Raw genomic sequence first — 22,044 nt, 5'->3', positions numbered from 1 at the left:
ACTCTGTAAGAGGCAAGGCAAGGCACTCAGATCTGAGACGTTGTTGCTTTTCTTGGTCTTACATTAGTGTAAATGTAATATTTTGGGGACAATATAATATTTGGACAATATAAGACATTGACACACCTTGGACTTTCTGACATTTTATTGACCAAATGATGAATTGATTAAAAATATTCCGCAGATCAATTGAATAATAAAAGCAATTGTTAGTTGCAGCCCTAATGTTGTCAGTGATTGTTGTATATAGACAATATACTATAAAATAAAGATATATTGACTTAAAGAAAACAAAAACAATAAAAAACAGAACTGAGGTCAATATAACTTGCATTGAAAGTGAATATACATAGATTACATTAGTGTCGTGTCAGTTTGTGTATGTAGTGTGATGTCAGTATAATGAACTTCTTTTTTTACTTTTAGTATGAATCCATATTTTACACTCAGAAAAACTGATTTTTAACACCCATTTTTGCATAACACAGAAAATAAAATTTTAAACTGTCTTTTTTAGATAAAGTAAACATATATTTTTCCAACTGTTAAATATTTTAAATTACAGTAACATCTGTCTACTATCTTCATGGAGGAAAATCAGTTGTAGTTTATGTTCCGGCCTGTAGGAGGCAGCGGGGCGCTGTGGCGGCGGTCAGTGACCCGGAAATCACAGCAGCAGAAGAAGAAACTCCCAAACAAACCGGCTACATGTGGATCTACGGACGAACTACGGCAAATAAAAGAAATCTTTACGTTAAATCGGTTCTAATTAAGTGAACATGGACGAGGAGCACACGGTAATTAATGCTGCACTTTTCTGTTAGAAAAGTTAAAGTTGGTCGCTAACGGTCGTAGCTAATAATCAATTTATACGTGTATTTGGCGTAACACCGGATTCCATTAATTAATCTACCGGTTTTATATTATTTTACGTGTAAAACAATTTTCAACCATCACAAAACACAACTTAGACATTTTTAATAATCTACAGGATCCAATTTAACAATCGGCTCATGTTCACTAACTGTTACACCAACCAAACGTTTTAATACAGCCCGGATTGAACCTGTAGTAATGTGGATTTAAAAATAAGCTAAACGATAAAATTTATTTAAATTAAAGTTAAATGTACTTATTTTTGTAGCCAGATTTAGCAGAAATCTCACTTCACCGTACAAAGCTTTTAAACCCACTCAAAAAGGATTTACAGTTTCCAATAAGGGAGGGAAGAGTAAATTTCCATTTTCCATTTTATCTATGAAGTGTTGACAAGAGGTGTTAAAATGCCAAAAGTTATTATATAAAGTCTGTTAGTGGCCTTTTCTGCTACATTTGTGGAAGTTAATGGTTGTCGTTTTATCTGTGTTATTTTAAAATACTTTTAAGAAGATGTTTTAACATTATAGATCTTAATATGTCAGAAACATATTGAAATGAAGTAGTTTGTTTTCTTTTGCTTTACTGATATGATGTTCGTGTTTGAAGTTTTGCAATTTTCTATCAACCAGTAAACTCATTAAATATTTCTACTTATTACCCAAATAGAACTGTAATGATTAGTCCATTAAGTAACAGAAAATGAATCACCAACTATTTTAATAATCAATTCATCATTTTGTTGTGCAAATGTATGCTGTTAGTTGTTGTCAGTTACAGCCCTAAACCCAAATTAACAGGAGGTAACAGTTTCTGAAATGAGCCACTTGTGAATCACATAGCAACTTATTATGTATGTGTGTATGTATGTATGTGTGTGTGTGTGTGTGTGTGTGTGTGTGTGTGTGTGTGTGTGTTCAGGCTGGCTTCAGGGAGCCTTGTGCTCAGTGTTCGGCGGTGGATTGGGGAGTTTCAGATGAGGGTCGTTTCTACTGCAGGTCCTGCCACAACGTCATCGAGGTAAATAACAACAACAACAATAACAGCTGATCTGGGGCCTGATAACATGGAGCCATCTTTAACTTAACTCAGGTTTTCAGGCACCACTTTTAACAGGGATAAATCACCATGGTAACTTAAATTGAACTGTTCAGCATAAAAACCTGTCAACATCTCAACCACTGACCAATCAGATCACTGGAAACATCGAGTCATCATTCCTTCTTCTGACCACTTTGTGCTTTAAAACATATATATATTTTTATAGATCAGTAGGATCATTTTATTGTTCCAGGCTTCTGTCCACTTTTCAAACAGAGCTAACGACCGGAGGGATAATTAACGAAACACTAAACACATGATGGTTATTTTAACTGTGTTTTAATTGAGTTTCTTTGATTCCTGAAGTGTTTCCTGACAGCGTCGATGCTTTTACACTCTGATTTCTTCACTGTGGCTCAGAATAACATGAGGCTACTTTAACAAACTAAACCTTTGTTGTATCTTATTAGAAGAATAATCCAAACACTGTTAATTAGCTCCCATCATTGTAAATACATTTAATTTTTTATGTGCCTCACATATTCAGAACAGTTTATCATCTGACAAAAAAGCAAAAAATACAAACATAGGCCTCCTACTCTGTTTCAAAGACATCTATAATCATTCACACACTTATTTTATGATTTGGCCTTATCTCTAATATTTGGGAAATATGAATCATGTTTCTACATGTTCTGTTATGGTCATGTGATTATTAGAGCTGGGCGATATGGACAAAATCTAATATCACAATAATTTTGACCAAATACCTCGATATCGATATTGCGACAATATTTTAGGGATGATGATTGGGGCTTTCACAAAATATTTACACAATGAGATTTTTGATAAATAATCATCAGTAATGTGGATATAATGACTAAGTGGGTAAAGACAAATAATACAACAGTCTGGTAAGTTCAGAAAATGACATCACTTTACTGTAATGCTGCTTTAAAACCAGGAAAAGACAACACACATCATGTCATGATGTTATGATATCCAAATCCAAGACGACATCTAGTCTCATATCACGATATCGATATAATATCAATATATTGCCCAGCCATAGTGATTATATTGTTTACCTCCACAGTGTTGACACACTAATTGATCTGTTTATTATAATGACGCTCTCAGTGTCTGATACATAAAAGCTCTGACACCGATGACATGCAGGATACAAATGCTTTATTTAACATCTATCAACATGTCAGTAAATAACAACATGACATCATCGGGACATCTGATTGGTTATTCTCTCAGGGCAAAGAATACCACACTAATAATAATCCCATCCGCATTATTCAGTGACATAAATATCTCACAGTGATTCAAAGCATCTGTCTTTTCAAATGATTGATAACTAGCTGTCGTTTCCCATCAGGCTGCAGTACTGCAGTCTGTCAGCAGTTGGCACTATTGACCTGCTGGTTATCACCTGTTTTTAACCAGTTTTTAACCAGTTTTTAACCTGTGTGAATGTGTCCGAACATCCTCAGAGAACCAAAGAGGTGGTGGATCTGACATTCACTCCTGGATCCACCCGGGTCTCCACCATCAACAAAGGAAGCAGACACAAGAAGACCGGTCAGTGTTCCCAAACTACGGAGTCTCACAGAGGCCAAAAATAAAAAACTGAACAGGTTTACATGAAAGATTTATTGAAGCTCAGTGATTAACAAGGTATTTATTTTATTTCATTTATATACAGTACTTGTATACTTCAATTAATTTTTGATTCTATGTAATGATTGATTTATATTTTAATCATTTTTAAGTAAAAACTCAAGTCAGTCTCTGGTTCAAGCTTCTCTAATGTCTCAAATTTTCTACTTTTTTTTTGTTTTTGTCATATAAACTGAATATTTTTGGGTTTTGCACTGTTAATCGGACAAAACAAAACATTTAAATGCGTCTCGTTTGACTCTGGGAAATAGATATTTTTTGACACTTTATAGTCAAAAATAATAATCTAATCATCAAATTTTAAATCAGCTTCCTTTAAAATCCACAGAAACATGAGCAGAAATTTTGCTAATATATAAATATTGAAAAAATTCACATCAGTTTTGTTTAATTCATGTTGTTAAATGCAGGATGTGATGTGTTTTTTTTGTTCAGAGCGAGGTCGTGTGTGGATGATCTGTGAAGGCTTCCAGTTCATCCTGAGAAACCAGGCCGACGCTCTGCTAAGACTGGGAGTCTCCCCTGGCTTCAAGGTCTGATCCTGATCCTTCTTTTAAAGCTAAAGTAACAGTTAGAGGAAAAAACTCTGATCTGTTGTGTTTGTGTCGTTTCAGGACGAGGTTTTATGTCCGCTGTGGAGACTTTACCTGCAGAAGAGTCGGCAGGCTTATACCAACAACCCAGTGAGGAGCTCCAAGTTCAAACTGGTGTGTTCACAAACTACCAACATGTTCAGGTGTTTTAAACGTCAGTCACATGATCAGAGCTGCTGTTCAGGATGTTTACAACCTTCTCACGAGTTTCTGCTTTTTTTGTTCTGCTTTCAGATATTCAACATTTCCAGAGTTTAAATCATTTAACCTCCTCATTGGATAAAATCTGTGTATTAACATAATCAGAACTCTGTGAACTGGAGATAATAATTAATCAGATATTTAAAACAGTATCTATCAATATATACAGTAGAACCTGACCGATACTGGATTTTTTGGGCCGATACTGATATGAGGAAGTAAAATGTGGTTATCAACAATAAATTAACAATAAATTTTATTGTAGAAACTGACATCAGTGCACGAACACAGTAACATTCACTGGGAATTTAATAATTATAAATAACTAAATTTAAAAAAACATGTCCGTATATATTGAATTTGAATTAAGAAACATACATAAAATGCTGCCTGTATAACTTAAAAAATGTATTTATTTTTTAATATCGGCACCTAACGAACAACATATACGCTGATACTGATATATGTGTGATGGGCCTGTTAATACCAGCTGACTGATATATCGATCAGGCTTTAATATACAGTATATCGATACTTTATGGGGGATTCTCTCTCTCTCTCTCTCTCTCTCTCTCTCTCTCTCTCTCTCTCTCTCTCTCTCTCTCTCTCTCTCTCTCTCTCTCTCTCTCTCTCTCTCTCTCTCTCTCTCTCTCTCTCTCTCTCTCTCTCTCTCCTCAGGGAGGTCCGGACTCAGAGTCGGACAGCGCGCCTGAGTCCTCCATCATGTCGGCCAGCGAGACGGATGGCGAGACGCACCCGCCCAGCACGGCCGGATCAAACGCAGGTAGAGAGGACCTTGAAAATAAAAACTGTTGACTGTGTGCTTTTTATCTATAATATTATATATAATAATATTCTGGATTTCCCAAACAAATAAACAATAATCTGTTTTAACAAGTTAAAGAACAGGAGATATCAGCTCTTAATAATCAGATTAGCAGAAATACTAAATTAATTTTAACTATGGAAATAAACCATAAATCATCTTATTTATACAAAATCACCTGTTAAATAGTCAGATATGATCGTTACTTTGAGCTACATGGTGACATTAAAGGTCCGATTAAGGTTTTCCTTCTGTGTCTGTGTGTTTTATACATTTTAAAAGTCAATTTTGTTCATTTTTTTTTTTTTAAATCCACATTTTTCTCCCGCGATGTGAATTTTAAGATACTTTTGATTTAATATTCGTTAAATAATTGATTTGATTTAAAGTTTTCAGGGGAAAAAGTGTGTAAATGTGTATAAATCTTATTATATATTATATTATTGAATCACTCGATCTCCTTTTTTAGAAATGAAATCAGCTTCTTTGTATTTGTGGACAAAAGTCCTGATGAAAAGTATTGTACAGCTCAGTCCTGCAGTAGGTGAAACACTCCTTTAACTCCGCCCCTCGCCCTGCAGAGAACTCCAGTGAATGGTCGCTGTGCTCGGGCTCGGTGGATGCCACCGCCTACCTGTCTGCTCGGCTGAGGCGGGGCCGCGGTCTGATGACCCTGAGGAAGACTCTGGCTCTGATCCACCTGGCTCTGATCTGGTGCCGTGAGGCGTTGACACTCAGCGACCTGCTCAGGTAACAAGCACACCCGGACGCTAACAGAGCTGAAACGATGCAGGTGTAGTCCTGGAAAGTCCTGGATCGGTTTGTTGATGGTTTGGTTTCAGGTTGGTGAAAGAAGGACACGTCCCGTATGTGAACGCTTACGAAGAACTTCCTGAAGAGATGAAGCTGGAAGGAAAAGACTCGCTCATCTTCAGAGTCGAGGTCAGAAATCAAACTTTTAGCAATAAAATGAAAATCTTTGGATAAACTTTGGATGAAGAAATAAACACAAATAAAGAAAATACAAGTATTTAAATTCAGAAGTTTCTAGTTTTTCTGACACTAATTATTTTCTGCAGAGCTATCCGTCTCACCGGGCGGTGCATCAGGAAGCTCAGAATCTGGCTCTGTTCCTGCAGCTTCCTGCTTTTCCTCCAATCAGCAGGCAGAGTCTGCTGCACCCGGCACTGCTCAGCGTGCGCTACCTGACCGACGCCAACCTGCCCGGTACACCTGCACCACATTGCAGACGATACCAACAACACATATTCATCTGTAACACCCGCATTAAACCTGATTCTCCTTTTCTTCTTCTTCTTCTCTTCCTCACAGACGAGCTCCACCTGTGGGTCTGCAGGCTGATGGAGCGCGCCGGCATGGCGGATCAAACGCTCCACGCGTTCGAGCCCTCGTCTCATCCCGTCCTGCCGCAGTACGACATGCAGGCCGCCGCCCTCATCATCGTCACCTTGAAGCTTCTCTTCGGCCTGGACGACCACAGCGAGTGGTAACTCTGATTTACATATTTCTGATTGTCAGGATTGATTTTTGGATCTGCTGGAGAAGAAATCAGTTAAGTTGAGATTCGCGTAAGTCTTTGAAGGTATCAAGTCATGATTCATGTCATCATTTAGTCTGTTCAGGATGAGTCAGAGGACGACTAAAACCGTTCCAGCTCTAGATATTTGGATTTTGCTATGAGCATGTCAGTATTATATTGAAGACTCTAAAAAGCCTGAACTTGTCCTTTAAATCAGTTCTTTGGGAGAAGATTTCTGACATCGATGTGACATCAGACACTAACGATTATTTTCATTATTTATTAATCTGTTGATTATTGTCTCGATTAGTCGTTTGGTCCATAAAATGTCAGAAAATTGTGAAAAATGTTGATCACAACAAAGAGAAACAAAATACAGATAAGTAAATAAATAAATAAAAATAAAGTAAAGGGAAAAAAATAAAGAGAAACGTTAAAAAAAAGAAGTTTAAAAAAAATTAATAAAAATTTTAAGTTAAAGGATAAACAAGTTTTTTTTAAAAAGGAAAAAATAAATAAACATCCATAAAGCAACCGGCACTTCTAGCCCCAGGTTTCAGCAGGTTAATCAATAATGAAAATAATCGTTAGCTGCAGCCCAGCACAAGATCTTTTTGGCCTTCTGGGCCTCCGTACCGACCAAATGCAAAGTGTCACTTTGATTTGTGTCTTTCAGGATTTTATCCAGTGAAGCAAGCGAGCAGGACGAACCAGGTGTGTGTGTGTGTGTGTGTGCGCTTCACTTTGATTACAGTATTACATCATCATATTTCAGTGTCAATCAATAACTGATCAAATCACTCAGCTGTGTATTGACTCTGACTCTCCGGTTGATTGATTGTGTTCTGGTGTCTCTGCTGTGTGACAGGAGACATGTTTAACCTGCGGAGGTGGTACCGGCTGCTGCAGGCCGCTCTGCTCCGAGCTCAGCAGAGCAGAGACCAGGACGCCGCCAGGTGAGACGTCACGTCCGCAGAGACTAACCTTCATTTACATTCAAAACGTTTTCCATCACTTCATCAGCGTCTCACAAGGCTACAATCTTTAAACTTGAACTTCAATATGTGATCGATACGAATGTTTTCTTCACATTTTTACTTGCTGTAAAAGCTAAAATATTCACAAGAACAACGCAGACAGGAAGTATCTGCAAGTTCAGACGTTAAACAACCGAAATCCTTAAATCCTTAAATAAAAGAAAACAAAGAACAGTCCTGCGCTCTAATCTTACGCATTAAGGGAACTTGGCGACATTAAATTAAGACATTTAATGGTGTATTATGTGATAACTAAGGCATGTTTAAGCTTTTTAAATGTTTGTTTGCTATTGATTGAGTTTGGTGTGCGTTTGAGAACAAAATGTTTTTTAATCACTAATATATTTATTAATTCTCTCGTCCACAGGAAACAGTGGAAGGCAAAGAAACCTCTGCACTTGAACAAGAAGAACAAATGGGTCGTGATGAAGCAGAAAAGTAAGATTCTGAAATAATTCTGAAACAATAACTGACACCTACTGTCAGAAAATAAAAACTGAATAAAGGACAAACAATAAAATAAAGAGAAAAAGGACAAATGTCTTAAAAAATAAAGAAAAACAATAAGAAAAAAATTAAAAAATAAATAAATTTAAAAAATAAAACTCTTTAAGAGAAACAAACATATAAAAAAGAATACATAAAAAACTGAATAAAAATAATAAGTTTAAGGAGAAAAAAATAGTCATAAAGCAACTGGAACTACAAGCCCTAAGTTTTGTGTGTGTAAATTGTTTATATTTTTTACGTAATTTGGTTATTTAGGAACATGTGAACACAACAGTAAATACTGAAAATATAAATATTTTAAAAATAGTATTAAACTGGACTTTGACACAAAACCATTTACTATTAAACACAGTTTGAAACAAACCCGCAATTAAACAAATAAAACTTTTCAACGAAAACGTCTTAGCTCACTTACTAGTTTGTTTGGGAGCTTTCAACTGTATCACACGGTCTTCATCGGTGGATGAATTTTTCTACAACACATTTTAAAGTTTTGAAGATGAATGTTGATAATCAAATAATTGCTTATTAAGCAAAAATTCCAAAAGTTTGGTGGTTTCAGTTTCTCAAATGTGATGATTTAAAGTTTTTTCTTCGTTATACATAATAGTAAACGGGTTACATTTGGGTTTTTAGGGTAAGAACTAATGTGTTGTGTCCAATGTAAAACTGTGTATATACCTTTTTTTACTGTGTATTTACACTTTAGTACTCTTTGAAGAAAAACTGCTTTGTATTTAATTTATGACAGTGGTTATTGTCGTTAATATTGATGTGCTTGTTTGTATGTTTGTTCATTTTACCTCTATGCTCTCCAAAAATAGTAAACATATATTTAAAAAAAAATTCCCAGACATCCCAGAGCACAAGTTGATGTCATAATATGTCCGAGCAACAGTCCAAACCCTAAAAATACTCAATTTACTAAAATTGAGACCAAGAAAAGCAGCAACTTCTCACATTTGTGAACCTGTAACCATCAAATATTGTTGTTGAAATTTCTAATTGATTGATTAATTTTGTTTTGATCTACAAATCAATTAATAAATGTGTGTGTGCAGGAATAGCAGAGCAGGTGCAGATCTGTTTCGAGAAGCTGTCCTCTCGGCCGGCGGGTGTCCAGTGCGTCGGTCCGTCCAGTTTCAGGTTCTGCTGGGGGGACGAGGACGGAGCAGACGGTCCCAGTCTTCACCAGAAGAAGCTGGACGCCGTCCTGACCCTGAAACACGACGTCCTGACGCCCTCCAACTCAACATACTGGCATCCACCACTCAGACCCTGCGAAAGGCGGGTAACCTCTCACATCAGTGTCCTCCAGCTGCCGCAGGTGTGGAGGCTCCTCTGGTGCTGATGTTGTCTTCTTCTTCTTCTTCTCTACAGGAAGTGCAGGAGTCACTACCCGGAGGTTGAGCCGACGCTGCCGAGGACGTTCGTTTGGCTGCTGCAGCTCTTCTCCTTCCTGCTGGACGTGAAGCCGGCCTACCTGTATGAGGAGGTGCTGACGGTGGAGAGACGAGTCCTCGGCAGCAAAACACAACAGACTGAAAACCCGTGGAAGAGGATGACCAGGACCAGGACCAGGACCAGGACCAGGACTTCACCGAGGATACAGCGGAGAGAACGAGAAACTGAAGAAACCAGATGAAAAACCTCCAAGTGGCAACAGGAAAGAAGAAAAAGGCTTGAAGATGGCAGCTCAGGAATATTTAAAGTCCCCTTCTGCTCAAAAATGTGTTTATTACTGTTCTTCATAGTGCAGAGTTTTTTCTCTGAGCTCACCTTAAATCTCAGTCTAACATCTGGACCCACCCGCAGGATTTAGGACATCACAACTATTTTGGAGCCAATTGTGGTTCAGTATGCAACTTACACAAGTGTGATGTGGAAAGAAATCAACCATGTTTACATATTCAGAGATTCTGGATTTTTCCAGAGAAGGAAGAGATGACGGTTTAAGAGTTTTTTTAACAAGGTAATTGAACTTTTTTGTGAAAAAACTCATCAGACAAGTTTTTACTATCTATAATATTAAAACTGCTGCTATGTTGTTATGTCATGGATGACTTAATGACTTTCATTTATATGTGTGTTACATTTTGCTGGTTGCAGACCTCTGATCTTACGTAACAGTATTATGCATATGTGGACCTTAAATAAAAAAGTTTGAGTTTCCCTGCTTAGATCATCTATAATGATAAAACATTTTTTTGTCCCACAGGGAGGCCTGTGTGCGTTTGTTTGCTGGGTAGCCACTCAAATTCATATTTGACTAATTTTGAAGGCTAATTTTCATACAAGTCAGCTGGAGACAGTTTTCAACCAACTCAGCTATAGCAGCAGTTGCCATTACATTCAGTAAAACTAACAGTCATCAATTAAAAATGAGATGCTTGCTTTTGTTTACTTCTGTCTGAAATCAAAGACAAATTTTTCCAAAAAATTACCATGAATTTTGATGGTAAAATTTCTATAGCAACAGTAACTAAGGGTGATGTTGTGGCCCAGAAAGGGCCGGTCATTTATGAAGTAAAAATGTCAAATATTCTCTGATTCCAGCGTCTCCATTGTGACAATTTGCAGCTTTTCTCTGTTTTATATCATTATAAATTGAATCTCTACAGATTTAGGGCTGTTTGTTGAATAGATCAAGATATTTGAAGACCTTTTGAGGAGAATCCTGATTGGCACTTTTCACTGTTGAGCATATCATGTATGAAGCCATCCACATTCATATTTGAGACTAGTTTGCAGGTTTCTTATTTTTATACAAGTCAGCTAGAGACATTAAAAATTCAACTAGAGACAGTTTTCAACTAACTCATGGAGTTCAAATTAGCTAGGTCGCTACCTACTAGCATCAGTTGCCATTACAGTCGGTAAAATTAAAAAAAAATAATTAAAAGCATTACTTTATCTATTTCTATCTGAAAGGAAAGACTTAAATAAAATAAAAAAATACTATGAATTTTAATGGTAAATCTGTCACCTTCAACTTATTAAACGTTGGTAACCGTTAGTCCCTCCACCATAGCAACAGTAACTAAGGGCAGCGTAGGGTTCTGTCAAATATTATCTGGTTTCAGCGTTTTCAATGTAACAGTTTGCTGCTCTTCTCTGTTTTATAGCATCATAAACTGAATTCCTTCAGATTTAGGGCAGCTTGTTGAATAAATCAGAAGACTTTTTGCCACATGGCGGGCTTTGTGGAAGAACATCCGCTCCCTCCGTAAATATTAAGGGCTCATTCTGAGGTAAGTTAACGAAAACACAACGACTCTAATTTTCAGGTGAGTATACATTAATTAAAACATACTTATGAATATTATATTCCATTTCTGCCAATTGAACCCCATAAATCTTACACACTGGTCCTTCAACGGTCGTCAATGGAAAATGAAAGGTCTAACGTTACTTCTGTCTGAAAGCACGGACTCACTTTTTCAAAAATTACTATGAATTTTGATGGTAAATCTGCCTCCAATCAGTCTACTTTTTAAACGTCGGTTATGGTTTAGCCCTCCTGTATCAACAGTAACTAACGGTTACCGTTAAACACATCCTATCCAAAGCACAGATTATCAAAAATTAAATTAAATTCTTCCTTTTGTTTTTACATTTATATTTATTTCTCTTTGTCTTTGTTTTCCAGGCTGAACGAAGCAGATCAGAGATGCAATGACACAAAGCGTCCAGCAGGAGGGAGCAGAGTCCATCTCATCAGATTCATACGGGGAGAAAAGCTTCATTCACACTTAGGAAGACTGAGACTGAGCACTGCAGTGGTGCTACAACCAACAGGTACTATCAACATACAGAAAAAACTAACAACAACATAGGAAACTAACATTAAAGGCAGTGGTGGAAGAAGTACTCAGATCCTTTACTGTCCTGCAAAAGTACATAAGTATAATCAGCTTAAGTATTGCAGTAAAAGTAATCTTACTACTACTGATTAATGCCTCAAAATTGTGGCTGGAAATGGAAATTCACTAACCAACTGACCTATACAACATAAATAGAAATGTTAGACTATGTTACTGCTGTGTGACTGAAGTAATTCATTTAATCCCCAATTTTATGATCTATGACCTTTATTATACTATATTTGCCTTGTTTTATCTTGAGTAGATGTCTCACCAGATCATGTGCTTTATCTTGGGTCAGCAAAATAAGTGTCTCATCAGTTATGAGCGTAATGTGCAGCTTTCCAAAACCGTTACAAATTCCTGTTAGGAAATAATGATGTTTTATGATGTGATGACACTGTGGTTAACATCTGGTTAGGTTTAGGCACAAAAAACACTTGGTTAGGGTTAGAGAATGTGGTTATTACTTCCTTAAAGTTACGTTTTTTTTAAAAAATGTCCTGACTCGTGGTTGAAAGCATGACACATGCGGTTGAAACAGGAAGTGAAAAGCAGTTGAAACAGGAATTGAACAGTGGTTTCCTGCAGCTAACCCCACTTTTTGCCATCTAACTATCCAGCCATCCACCCAACCCGCCTCCTCCTGAGAGGGAAGTCACCTTATATTAACGTCATCTGATCTTTGTCACTTCCCTGGGTCGTAATTACTTCAGCCGCTTACTACGGTCACTCAAATGTAACTATAGGTCGTTTTTGCCAGTCTGAATTTTAGACCTATACTGTCATTTTTCTTTCAAGATGGTCACGCTCATTGTCAGTAAATATCATACAGGAAGTTTTGGACTACAGGAGAGTAGCAAAACCTGCAATGGTGGAGTTATTTAAAGCTTTGAATGGATTGGGTTGGCGTAGCCTGCGGAGGTTGGGTGGTGGGGCCCATGGTGATATCTTTTCATGGCGTCCAAAATCACCCCTGCCACTAAAACAAATCGTCTGAGGTGTGAATGTTTCAGTCTGAAGCCGACGAAGTGAAAGTGTTTCTTTTCAGACTTTAAAGCCACTCGTGGTGAAATGTAAAGCAGGTTTAGTGAGGACAGGAGTCATCTCAGGACACGGAGGAAACACAAAGAGATGCTGTTTCCCTCCGCCGAGGTGATGCAACGTAAAGCTGCTCCCTATAGTATTGCCATGGCAACATGCCCAACGCTCTACAGTCACCTAGCAACAGCCACAGCACATAACAGTGGGACGAACATGGCGGCCGCCCAAAAAAACAAAAAAAAACCCCTTCAGCTCACGTCTGTGTGCAGCTGAACAGATTTAATGTGACAGAATTTATCATGACATGTTTCAGATGAGATTATACATCAGTTTAACGTCATTACTTTATTTTTTATCTGTTTTTAAGTTTTCTTTTTGGGCTTTAATTTGAATAAAAATCTGGTTACCTTAACTGACCCCAAGAGGGAAAATGAGGTCGCTGCAGCAGACGAGAGAACAAAGACTGTCCGAACAAACGGAAGAATAAATGGTGAAAAATATTAAAATAAACTCAAGAAAAACACATGAAATGAAAGTATAATTTTTTAAATGTTACAATTTTATTTCGTAGACAGTTGAGCTACATTCATTCTACAAATAATACGAAAAAAAATCATAATAAATTAAAATAATACCAAACCAGAATCTGTAATGTGATGTGCAGACTATATAAGTGAAATATTCACACACTGAATGTTTAATATTAAAAACACAAAGTTAGAAATAAAGCTGCAACGAACATTGCGTTCATTATTGATGAATCTGCCAATTATTTTCTCAATGAATATTTTTTGTCTGTAAAATGTCAGAAAATAGTGAAAAACACCCGTCATAATTTCGTTATAATAATGTTTTATTTTGTCTGAAACCAAAAGACATTCAGTTTTACTGTCATGTGACAAGGAAAAGCATTAAATCATCACATTTGAGAGGCTGAAACAGCACAGTCTGGGCATATAAAAAACAAAAAAGATTATTCGATCATCCAAATAGTTGCCGATTGATTTTCTTTTGATCAACTGACTGATTAATCGACTGATCATTGCAGTTCTACTGAGATAAATTTGAATGAAGCCTGGAGGAAGGTGACTGGAAAGAACAGCTAATCTGATGTGAACCTGAGATGTTTTATTGTTGGATTTCTGTTTTATTCATGGATCTTCCATAACAAACGTGTGAGGTCATCACTGTCCAATGATAACCGGCCGAAAGATTAAGTTTCCTTTTAAAGCTTCTATAATCTATATTTGTCTAGCTGAGCTAGTTGCTCGTGGCTCGTAGTGATGAACCCACAGAGAATTATCAGCCGCTCTGCAGCTTCATTCGGCTTTATGGAGCTTTATAATGAGTTTCAGCTCATTGTTTAGCTGTCGGACTGCTACTTTACTGGTTTGGTTCACTCTCAGAGCTCTCACAGAGTCATTGTCGACCGCAGCGGGCAGCTGTTTTCAGAGAAAAAGCTGTAAAAAGCCACTGTACACTACCTGCTCAGCACCAAACTGCAAACACACACAGTTAGCTGTCGACTAGCTGATGAACATAGTGGAGAATTTAGCAGCTAACGAGCCAGATATTTCCCTCGGCAGTTGGTAGAGAGTAAAAACAGAGCTACATACAACATATCAACTTAAAAGCTGATATGTCCTACTTTATTGCTAAATACAATCAATTAAAATCTCATTGGATTAGCTAGAAAATACTTCAACACAAAGCTAAAACAAGCTAAAACAGCTTCTGAAATCTCTCTTTTTTTATTCTTTACACAACTACTTGCGTCACTTTTCATGTAAACAACTGAGTTCATTTTCATATTTATGCATAAAAAAAACCTGAGAGGAAACGCCAGAAATTCAGAAAGTAGGTCAAAATGTTGTCTGAGGTGTAAAAGTAGTTGTGTGGATAAAAAAAGCAAACACTTGACAGATGACGTACATGAACCATGTGACTTAAAAACCACTGACGAGACGAAAACATCGGGTCTGTGTGGACACGTGAAACAAACAGAAATGTCATATTTCCATCACGTTTTCCACATGGTTTGCCATCGTTTCAGCTTTGACTGCTGCTCTTTTAATAACGTCATCTCGTTGTGTCCTCTTCTTCTGCAACGAGTTGTCATAATCATTCGTCCTGTTCATACTGACCATTAGAAGATCCCTTCATAATGCACTTACAATGTAAGTGATGGGGGACAAAATCCACAGTCCTCCTTCTGTACAAAAATGTATTTAAAAGTTTATCTGAAGCTAATATGAAGCTTCAGCGTCCAAATGAGTCAAATCTAGTAGATATCTTTCAACGTTACAGTCTTTTTAGTGTCAAAGTTCCTCTTTTTGTTACTATACTTCCACCTGCAGCTCAACAGGGAAACACAAAGAGGGAATTTGATGCTAAAAAGACTGTAAATGTGTCATATATCCACTTGATATGACTAACTCAGACTGCTGAAGCCTCATATAAGCTTCACATCAACTTTTAATGATTTTGATGATTGATTTTCTGGAAATTTGGTTAAAATTTGAGCTACATTCGGGTGAAACTTGACTTTTGGCGGCAGGAAAAAATAAAAAGGATCGACGTGAAGCGGTTTCACAGTTTTCAGATTTGTAAGATTCCCTCCTTTTACAGTTCTGTACCTTTGCTCGGTCCTTTCTGCTGATTTTTGTGTTATTTTTTGTTTCGTACAGGTCGGAGAGAAACTGCTGATTCAGTCTGAGAGGGGTAAGTCTATGAAAATGCTTTAATCACTCTGAAAACAATCCTCGTCAGACTGGAAAATGTCAGAACAACACTCAGAGAGAGAGAGAGAGAGAGTCGAGTCGCTGGTCGGCTCTTTTTCCAGAACCTGAAAAGAAAACATGAGTGGAAAAAAAAACACATTTCCTAATTTAGAAACGGGTTCTGCGGCTGTCAGACTGCTGATAAAAGACTCTGGAAAACATCCAGATTACACACTGAGAGGCTGCGCTCAGTTCCTGAAAAGCAAACATCTGTGATCACGACGCTGTCCAGGAGGATTCACCAAACTGCTGATCTTTTATATTTGAAAATCCAAGAAGCCAACATGGATGAATGTAAGAAAAAAAGAAAGTTAGAGCAGGGAGTGTTTCTGTCCTATCCATGAAATAAATAAAACTCTGACCACTTGTTCAGAAACATGTAAAAAGCCTGAATGTCTCTGATGGGCTTAACATTCCTTCAACGCAGCAGATTCTTTCATGCAGCTTTGATTAAATCCATCCTGCAACCTGAGAAAAGAACAGACTGATAACATCGCATCAAAAAACACCGATCGCTTGAAAAATCTGCTCTTTTAATTCATTAAATTCAAGGTATTTGCATTTATGTCTCGTATCTACTGTGCAAGAGGTTTTATAACTTAATACATTGGTAAATTTAAAAAAATATTATGTTTTGATATTTTCTTTTGTTTGTCCGTGATTCAGTTTTCTTTGCTCTTATTTTTATTTTCTCTCCTTTTAGTATTTAAAAGCTAATTTCAGGGTGTTTCCCAACTAAATATCACACACACTCCTTCTTATTTCCTAATATTTCCGTCATCTCAATAAACGGCTGCTGGACGGTAAAAACACAAAGAACAACGATGGAAACGAGTCCAAACTTCATCGTTCTTTACTTGACAAAGTCGCACGTGTTCTATTTTTATAAATATATTTAAAAAATATCCATAAACCAAACTAAAATTCTCCAAAAGAAATAATTCACTAATAACTCCTCATCAGAATAAATCCTCTTGTGTAGAATTAATAGAAGAATATTAATTTGTTCTGTCGTCTGAAGGAGAATTAATCTCATTATACTTAAAATAAAATAGTTTTCATAAATTCTTCTTCAATAACTTATTTATAAATGATTACGTTCCCTGAATTATTCATTTATATGCTCTCAAATTATATACTACATATTCAATTAAATACTAGATTTAATTCTTGAAGTCCGCACTGAGGCTGAAACTAACAATTGTTTTCGTTATCATTAAATCTGATTATTTCTTTTCTTGATTCATAGATTAATCATTTGTTCTACAGAAAATTATGAAAAATGGCCGTATGGTCTTCAGATGTTTTGTTTTGTGTCTGATGAAAACTCCCAACAAGCCAAAATATTTCAGTTTCTACTGATATAAAACAGAAAAGTAGAAACTGGAAGGCGAGAATATTTTGTTAGTTTTTCCTTTAAAAAATTATTTTAACTGTTAATTGATTATCTAAACTGTTGTTGATTCATTTTTCGTTGATCACTAACTGATCATTTAACTCATCGTTTCAGGGGGGAAAAAAAAAAAACGGCACAAAATGTTTTATCAAAACTGCTGCGTTGAATATTTCCTGTAAATCAGATTCAGTTAATGATAAAATATTCAGTCAGATAAGTTTGAATCCACATGAAGATTTTTTTTAAAATCTTGCAGCAGAAACGTTTCACAGAGATAATATTTTATTATTTTATACAAAAGATAATAATTAGTGTGAACAAGATATCAGGATAAAATCGGGTTAAACAAATAAACGAACCAAATCACTGCAGACACGCTGAAAAATGTCAAAAATGTTGGAGGGTGGCGTTAATATTTGAGGAGGAATCTGATTTTTATCTGATTGACTGAAACTAACTTATAAGTTTATAAAAGATAAAACATCTCATCATATTTCTGCTTCAACCAGAAGCAGATATCTGTGATTTCTTCTTCTAGAAACTGTTTTACCACCAAAACCAGTTTGCTAACAGACACTGTAAAAAATGACACAAATTACTGGTAAAAAAGACTTGTTATTGTTCGGTGTGAAAGTTGATCTTGGAAACATAACTTACAAGCTTTAAACTAACATTTTTGTTCTGCTGTGTGACGAACATCGGAGAAGCGATGGAGGAAGCCTCCAGATCCTTTACTTGAATAAAAGTAGCAAAAATACTCTTTTAAAGTCCTGCTTCAGTAAAAAGTATATCATTATTGTCAGGAAAATGTAATTAAAATATCAAAAATAAAAAATTAATGTAGGCCTTCTTCTTCAGGATGTTTAATTATGGAGCCTGAAAGTTGAATCTATAATCATGCATCATATATTATAAGTTGTAACAGTTGAATTAATGTAGTCGAGTAAAAAGTATAATATTTCTGTCTGGTAGCCCAAAATATCTGCGTCTCAGGAATCAAAACTGTTGATGTTAAAATTGACTCATTTTCAAAAAGGAAATCTAACTGTGAGATGCAGCTGAGAGCGAGTTAAGTTACGTTTTTTATGTTAATTGACTATTTCCAAGATCAACTTTCATACCAAACAAAAAAACCCTCCTTTTTAATATAAATTTTTGTCAATTTCAAACTTTTTAGTGTCTATTAATTAGTTATTTTTATTGTCATTACAGTTGATTTGTCCACAAAATGTCAGAAAATGGTGAAAACTTTCAATCGCTGTTTCCCAAAACCCGAGAAGACGTCAAATATTCAGTTTACTGTCATAGAAGACTAAAGAAACCGGAAAATATTCACATTTTAGAGGCTGCAATGAGAATTTTGACATTTTTTTTCTTAAAAAAACAACTCAAAACAATTAATTGATTATCAAAATAGTAATAATAATTTAATAATTGGCAACTAATCAGTTAATTGACCGATCATTGCAGCTGTAGGTGGAAGTTCTGCGCTGTCGTAGTCTGGAGAAAACAATCTAAAATCAGATCAGCGGTGAAGAAGTAACAAAGTACTTTTACTCAAGTCCAGTACTTCAGTACATGTACTTTTTACTCGACTACATTAATTCAACAGCTGTAGTTACAAACCAAACATGATCAACTTATAAAATATTATGCATAATTATAGATTAAACTTTCAGTCTCCATAATTTAACATCCTGAAGATTTATTTGAATTACATGAAAATAATAAAAATAATCATTAGTTGCAGCCTTTCTGGCACTCTACGTAAAAATGATGCTTCACATTTAATCAGAAAACATATCTGTTCTAATAAGAAAACGTTTCCTGTTATAGATAGAAAATGTATTTCGGAACATCTTTTTCTTTATAATGATAAAAGTTTTCTTATAATTAAATGTGCTTTTATTGAAAGAAACCATAGTATTTTTTATTATTTATCCCTGTAACAAGGAAAGATGAAGGTTCCCAAACTGTAGCTGCATTATTAAAACCAGTGACGTTTCAAGCTTCACGCTCTTCTTCACACTAAACAAAATACAAATAGATCATAGAGTCTGGTCTAACCCTAACCCTAACCCATGATATATGTGCAAAACCCATTCTATTACTGATCAACATTGCCCTAAAAGAAATTAAGACTTGATCAATGCTGCTGTTTTTATAAGAAACAGATACAGTCTAATATTTCAAACACCTTTTTCATTATAATCAGTTATTTTCTCTCTTTAAAACGAAAAGAAAAGGACCAACAGGGTGGATGGACGTCATGACACAGACAGAATAAATAAAATGACAAATGAGTGCAAGATGTTGGTGCAGAGATGGAAAGATAGTTGAGAAAAAGGGGGAAAAAAGAATATATTCATTCCTAATGAGAAGAAAAATTGATGTAATATCTGGAAGTCACAGTGGAAACGTTGCACCTAATAAACAGCACGCTGCAAAAAACGAGAGAACGTGCTCGTTTTAAAGTGAATCAGCATCTCGTTATGAAACGATGTTTTTCTGCTCATTATGGGGAAAAAAAAAGAATAAGAAAGTTTTCTTGTTATATCGAGAAACTGAGCACTTTTTTTTCACGCTGCCATAAAAATCACTGCAACAACCCTGTTGAAGCATTATTAATATTAACATGTTTTTTTAATTTATCAAACCGAGTCAGTTTTATTTGTATAGCACATTTCATACACAGATAAGCTCAGTAAAACACAGAGAACATTCAACAAATGAGATGGAAAACACATATAAAATACTCCACATACATAAAATAACCTTTCAGCCACCCATATAACACACACGCACACATACACACACACTGTCGTCAACAGTATACGTGTAAAGAACATGTATGAGTTTCTCATTATTTCTACAACTCTTATTTTTCTGTGATGTAATGATTGGAGCAAGTACGTCTTTGTCACAATTAAAAAAAACATTCATGCATTTTGGTTCTATTATGAATTTATTATGAATCTTCTGAAAATGAGACCAAAGCTGCTGGTTCAGTATCCATACAGTAATGATAATATCTGGTATAATGTTCTGTGGCCATTTTCACCTCAGTTAGAAGCTGTTTGTAGTCGTCAACAAGTTTCTGGTTGAATCTTTGACGTCTCCACGTGACAGAATTGGTGCAGTTCAACTAAATTTGTTGACTTTCTGACACTTGTTTCTAAAACCTGAACTCTATCCTGACTCAGTCACTGTTGATGTGTGTTTGGGGGTCATTCTCCTGTTCAAACACCCAAAAAAATCCAAACTTCTAGCTGATAATTGTAGGTTTTCCTGAAGAATGTGGAGTGAATCCTCCCTCTTCATTATTAAACAGCCTCAGATCATAATAAACACTATCACCACCTTGCTTTACTGCAGTTATGGTGTTCCTGAGGGTTAAAGGCCTCACCTTCTCTCCTCCAAACATATGTCTGGTCATTGTGGCCAAATAGCTGAATTTCTGTTTCATCTGAACTTCCCTCCAGCAGGCCTTTTATTTCTTTCTATGTGATCAGCAAACTTCAGCCGAGCCTCTGAGGAGCTTCCTTCTCGCACGGCAGCCTCTCAGCCCATGGCGATGTAAAACATGCTCGACTGTGGAAACCTGTCTTCCATCAGCTTCTAATTCATCGCAGACCTGCTTTTTGTGTTTCTTGGTTTGACTCTTGACCGTCCTGACGAATTTTCTCTCAGCAGCAGGTGATAGTTTGCTTTCTTCCAGATCCGACACAACCCCGCTTTGCACTTTACACCTACAATTGTTCGCACAGTTGATCTCGAGACCCGTAGCTGCTTTGAAATGGTTCCAAGTGACTTTCCTGACTTGTTCTAGTCAATGATCTGCTTTGTCAGATCTGCGCTGAGCTCCTCAGACTCTCCCATTGTAGAGTTTGTAGCTGGGTCGGATGAGCGCGTCAAACAAGCTCTATTTAAATGTGCTCAGAGTCAATCATAATCATTCACAGGAAGTTAAAAGGCCACGAAGCACATTTGATTGACGCAACTTTCTATACCAACAAAAATTGATAATTAAAGTTGTTGTATGGATATTTTTGATTATTATTCCTACTACAGTCCTCACACACTTACCACCAAAAGCCTGAGAGAAAAGCAATGTTTTAAGATGGCTTTTAAAATAACATACAGTTCATCAGGTGGTTTGTTCCGGAGAACAACATCATAGTGAATAAATGCATTTACATTTAGATTTAATTTTGGGTGCAGTAAGGAGACACATGCTGGATGATCCGAGGGATCTGATATAGATCCTTCACATCATCTCTGCCATCTTAGTGGCTGGCTGTCTGTAGCCAATGAGCAGGTCAGAAATATATTTAGGTGTGACACCATTTAGGGTCTTGTAAACAAGCAGTAATACTTTGAAACCAATACTGTACCAGGAAAATCAATAGAAACCAATACTATACTGTATAAGGAGCCAGCGGAGCGTTTTCAGTACAGGAGTAATGTGCTGTATTTTTAATATAACACATTATTTTAATGTGTTGTATTCAAATCATTTACCACTACAGTGTCTCAAAAAATGTCTCAATTAAATTTTAAAAAAACTGAGAATAAATCTGCTAAATCACTGAATAACCTTTAAAGCATCCCAGAGTACAAACACAGTCTTGTGTTTCTGTCTGTTTCT

The 22,044-nt window shown here is 36.2% G+C and overlaps 2 protein-coding genes across 5 annotated transcripts in view; both read left to right on the top strand.

Annotated features, from left to right (window-relative positions):
* The first annotated feature begins 655 nt into the window (after positions 1-655).
* On the top strand, positions 656-10,485 carry taf1b (TATA box binding protein (Tbp)-associated factor, RNA polymerase I, B). 2 transcript variants are annotated; one of them, XM_044376878.1, is made up of 15 exons: positions 656-797; positions 1,798-1,896; positions 3,420-3,507; positions 4,042-4,139; positions 4,221-4,313; positions 5,079-5,184; positions 5,808-5,976; positions 6,069-6,168; positions 6,306-6,453; positions 6,559-6,733; positions 7,443-7,480; positions 7,635-7,722; positions 8,171-8,241; positions 9,375-9,604; positions 9,694-9,811. In XM_044376878.1, the coding sequence occupies exons 1-15, from the start codon at positions 780-782 to the stop codon at positions 9,721-9,723; spliced, it is 1,551 nt and encodes a 516-aa protein (XP_044232813.1). In that variant the 5' UTR covers positions 656-779; the 3' UTR covers positions 9,724-9,811. The 2 variants fall into 2 exon arrangements, with proteins under 2 accessions (XP_044232813.1, XP_044232812.1); XM_044376877.1 differs by having other exon boundaries at positions 658-797; positions 9,375-9,600; positions 9,691-10,485.
* Positions 10,486-11,179: 694 nt separating this feature from the next.
* klf11a (Kruppel-like factor 11a) overlaps positions 11,180-22,044 on the top strand; it is a 33,301-nt gene continuing 22,436 nt past the window's right edge. For 2 of the 3 annotated variants that reach the window (XM_044376880.1, XM_044376881.1), the window contains exons 1-3: positions 11,180-11,564; positions 11,963-12,111; positions 15,908-15,941. The gene's annotated coding sequence lies outside the window, so the exon portion shown is untranslated. The remainder of the gene's footprint in view (positions 11,565-11,962; positions 12,112-15,907; positions 15,942-22,044) is intronic. The other variant, XM_044376882.1, reaches the window with a different exon arrangement.

This window comes from Thunnus albacares, chromosome 16 (assembly GCF_914725855.1).
Source record: "Thunnus albacares chromosome 16, fThuAlb1.1, whole genome shotgun sequence".
NCBI classification, from domain to species: domain Eukaryota; kingdom Metazoa; phylum Chordata; class Actinopteri; order Scombriformes; family Scombridae; genus Thunnus; species Thunnus albacares.
The sequence above is the reverse complement of the archived record's forward strand: the minus strand, read 5'-3'. Positions and strand labels throughout refer to the sequence as shown.

What these genes read in the sequence shown, in the direction of transcription:
- taf1b (XM_044376877.1), top strand. An exon ending in ACACTCAGCGACCTGCTCAG is followed by an intron (nt 5,977 to 6,068) that starts GTAACAAGCACA and finishes GTTTGGTTTCAG; the next exon opens with GTTGGTGAAAGAAGGACACG. An exon ending in CCACTCAGACCCTGCGAAAG is followed by an intron (nt 9,601 to 9,690) that starts GCGGGTAACCTC and finishes TCTTCTTCTCTA; the next exon opens with CAGGAAGTGCAGGAGTCACT.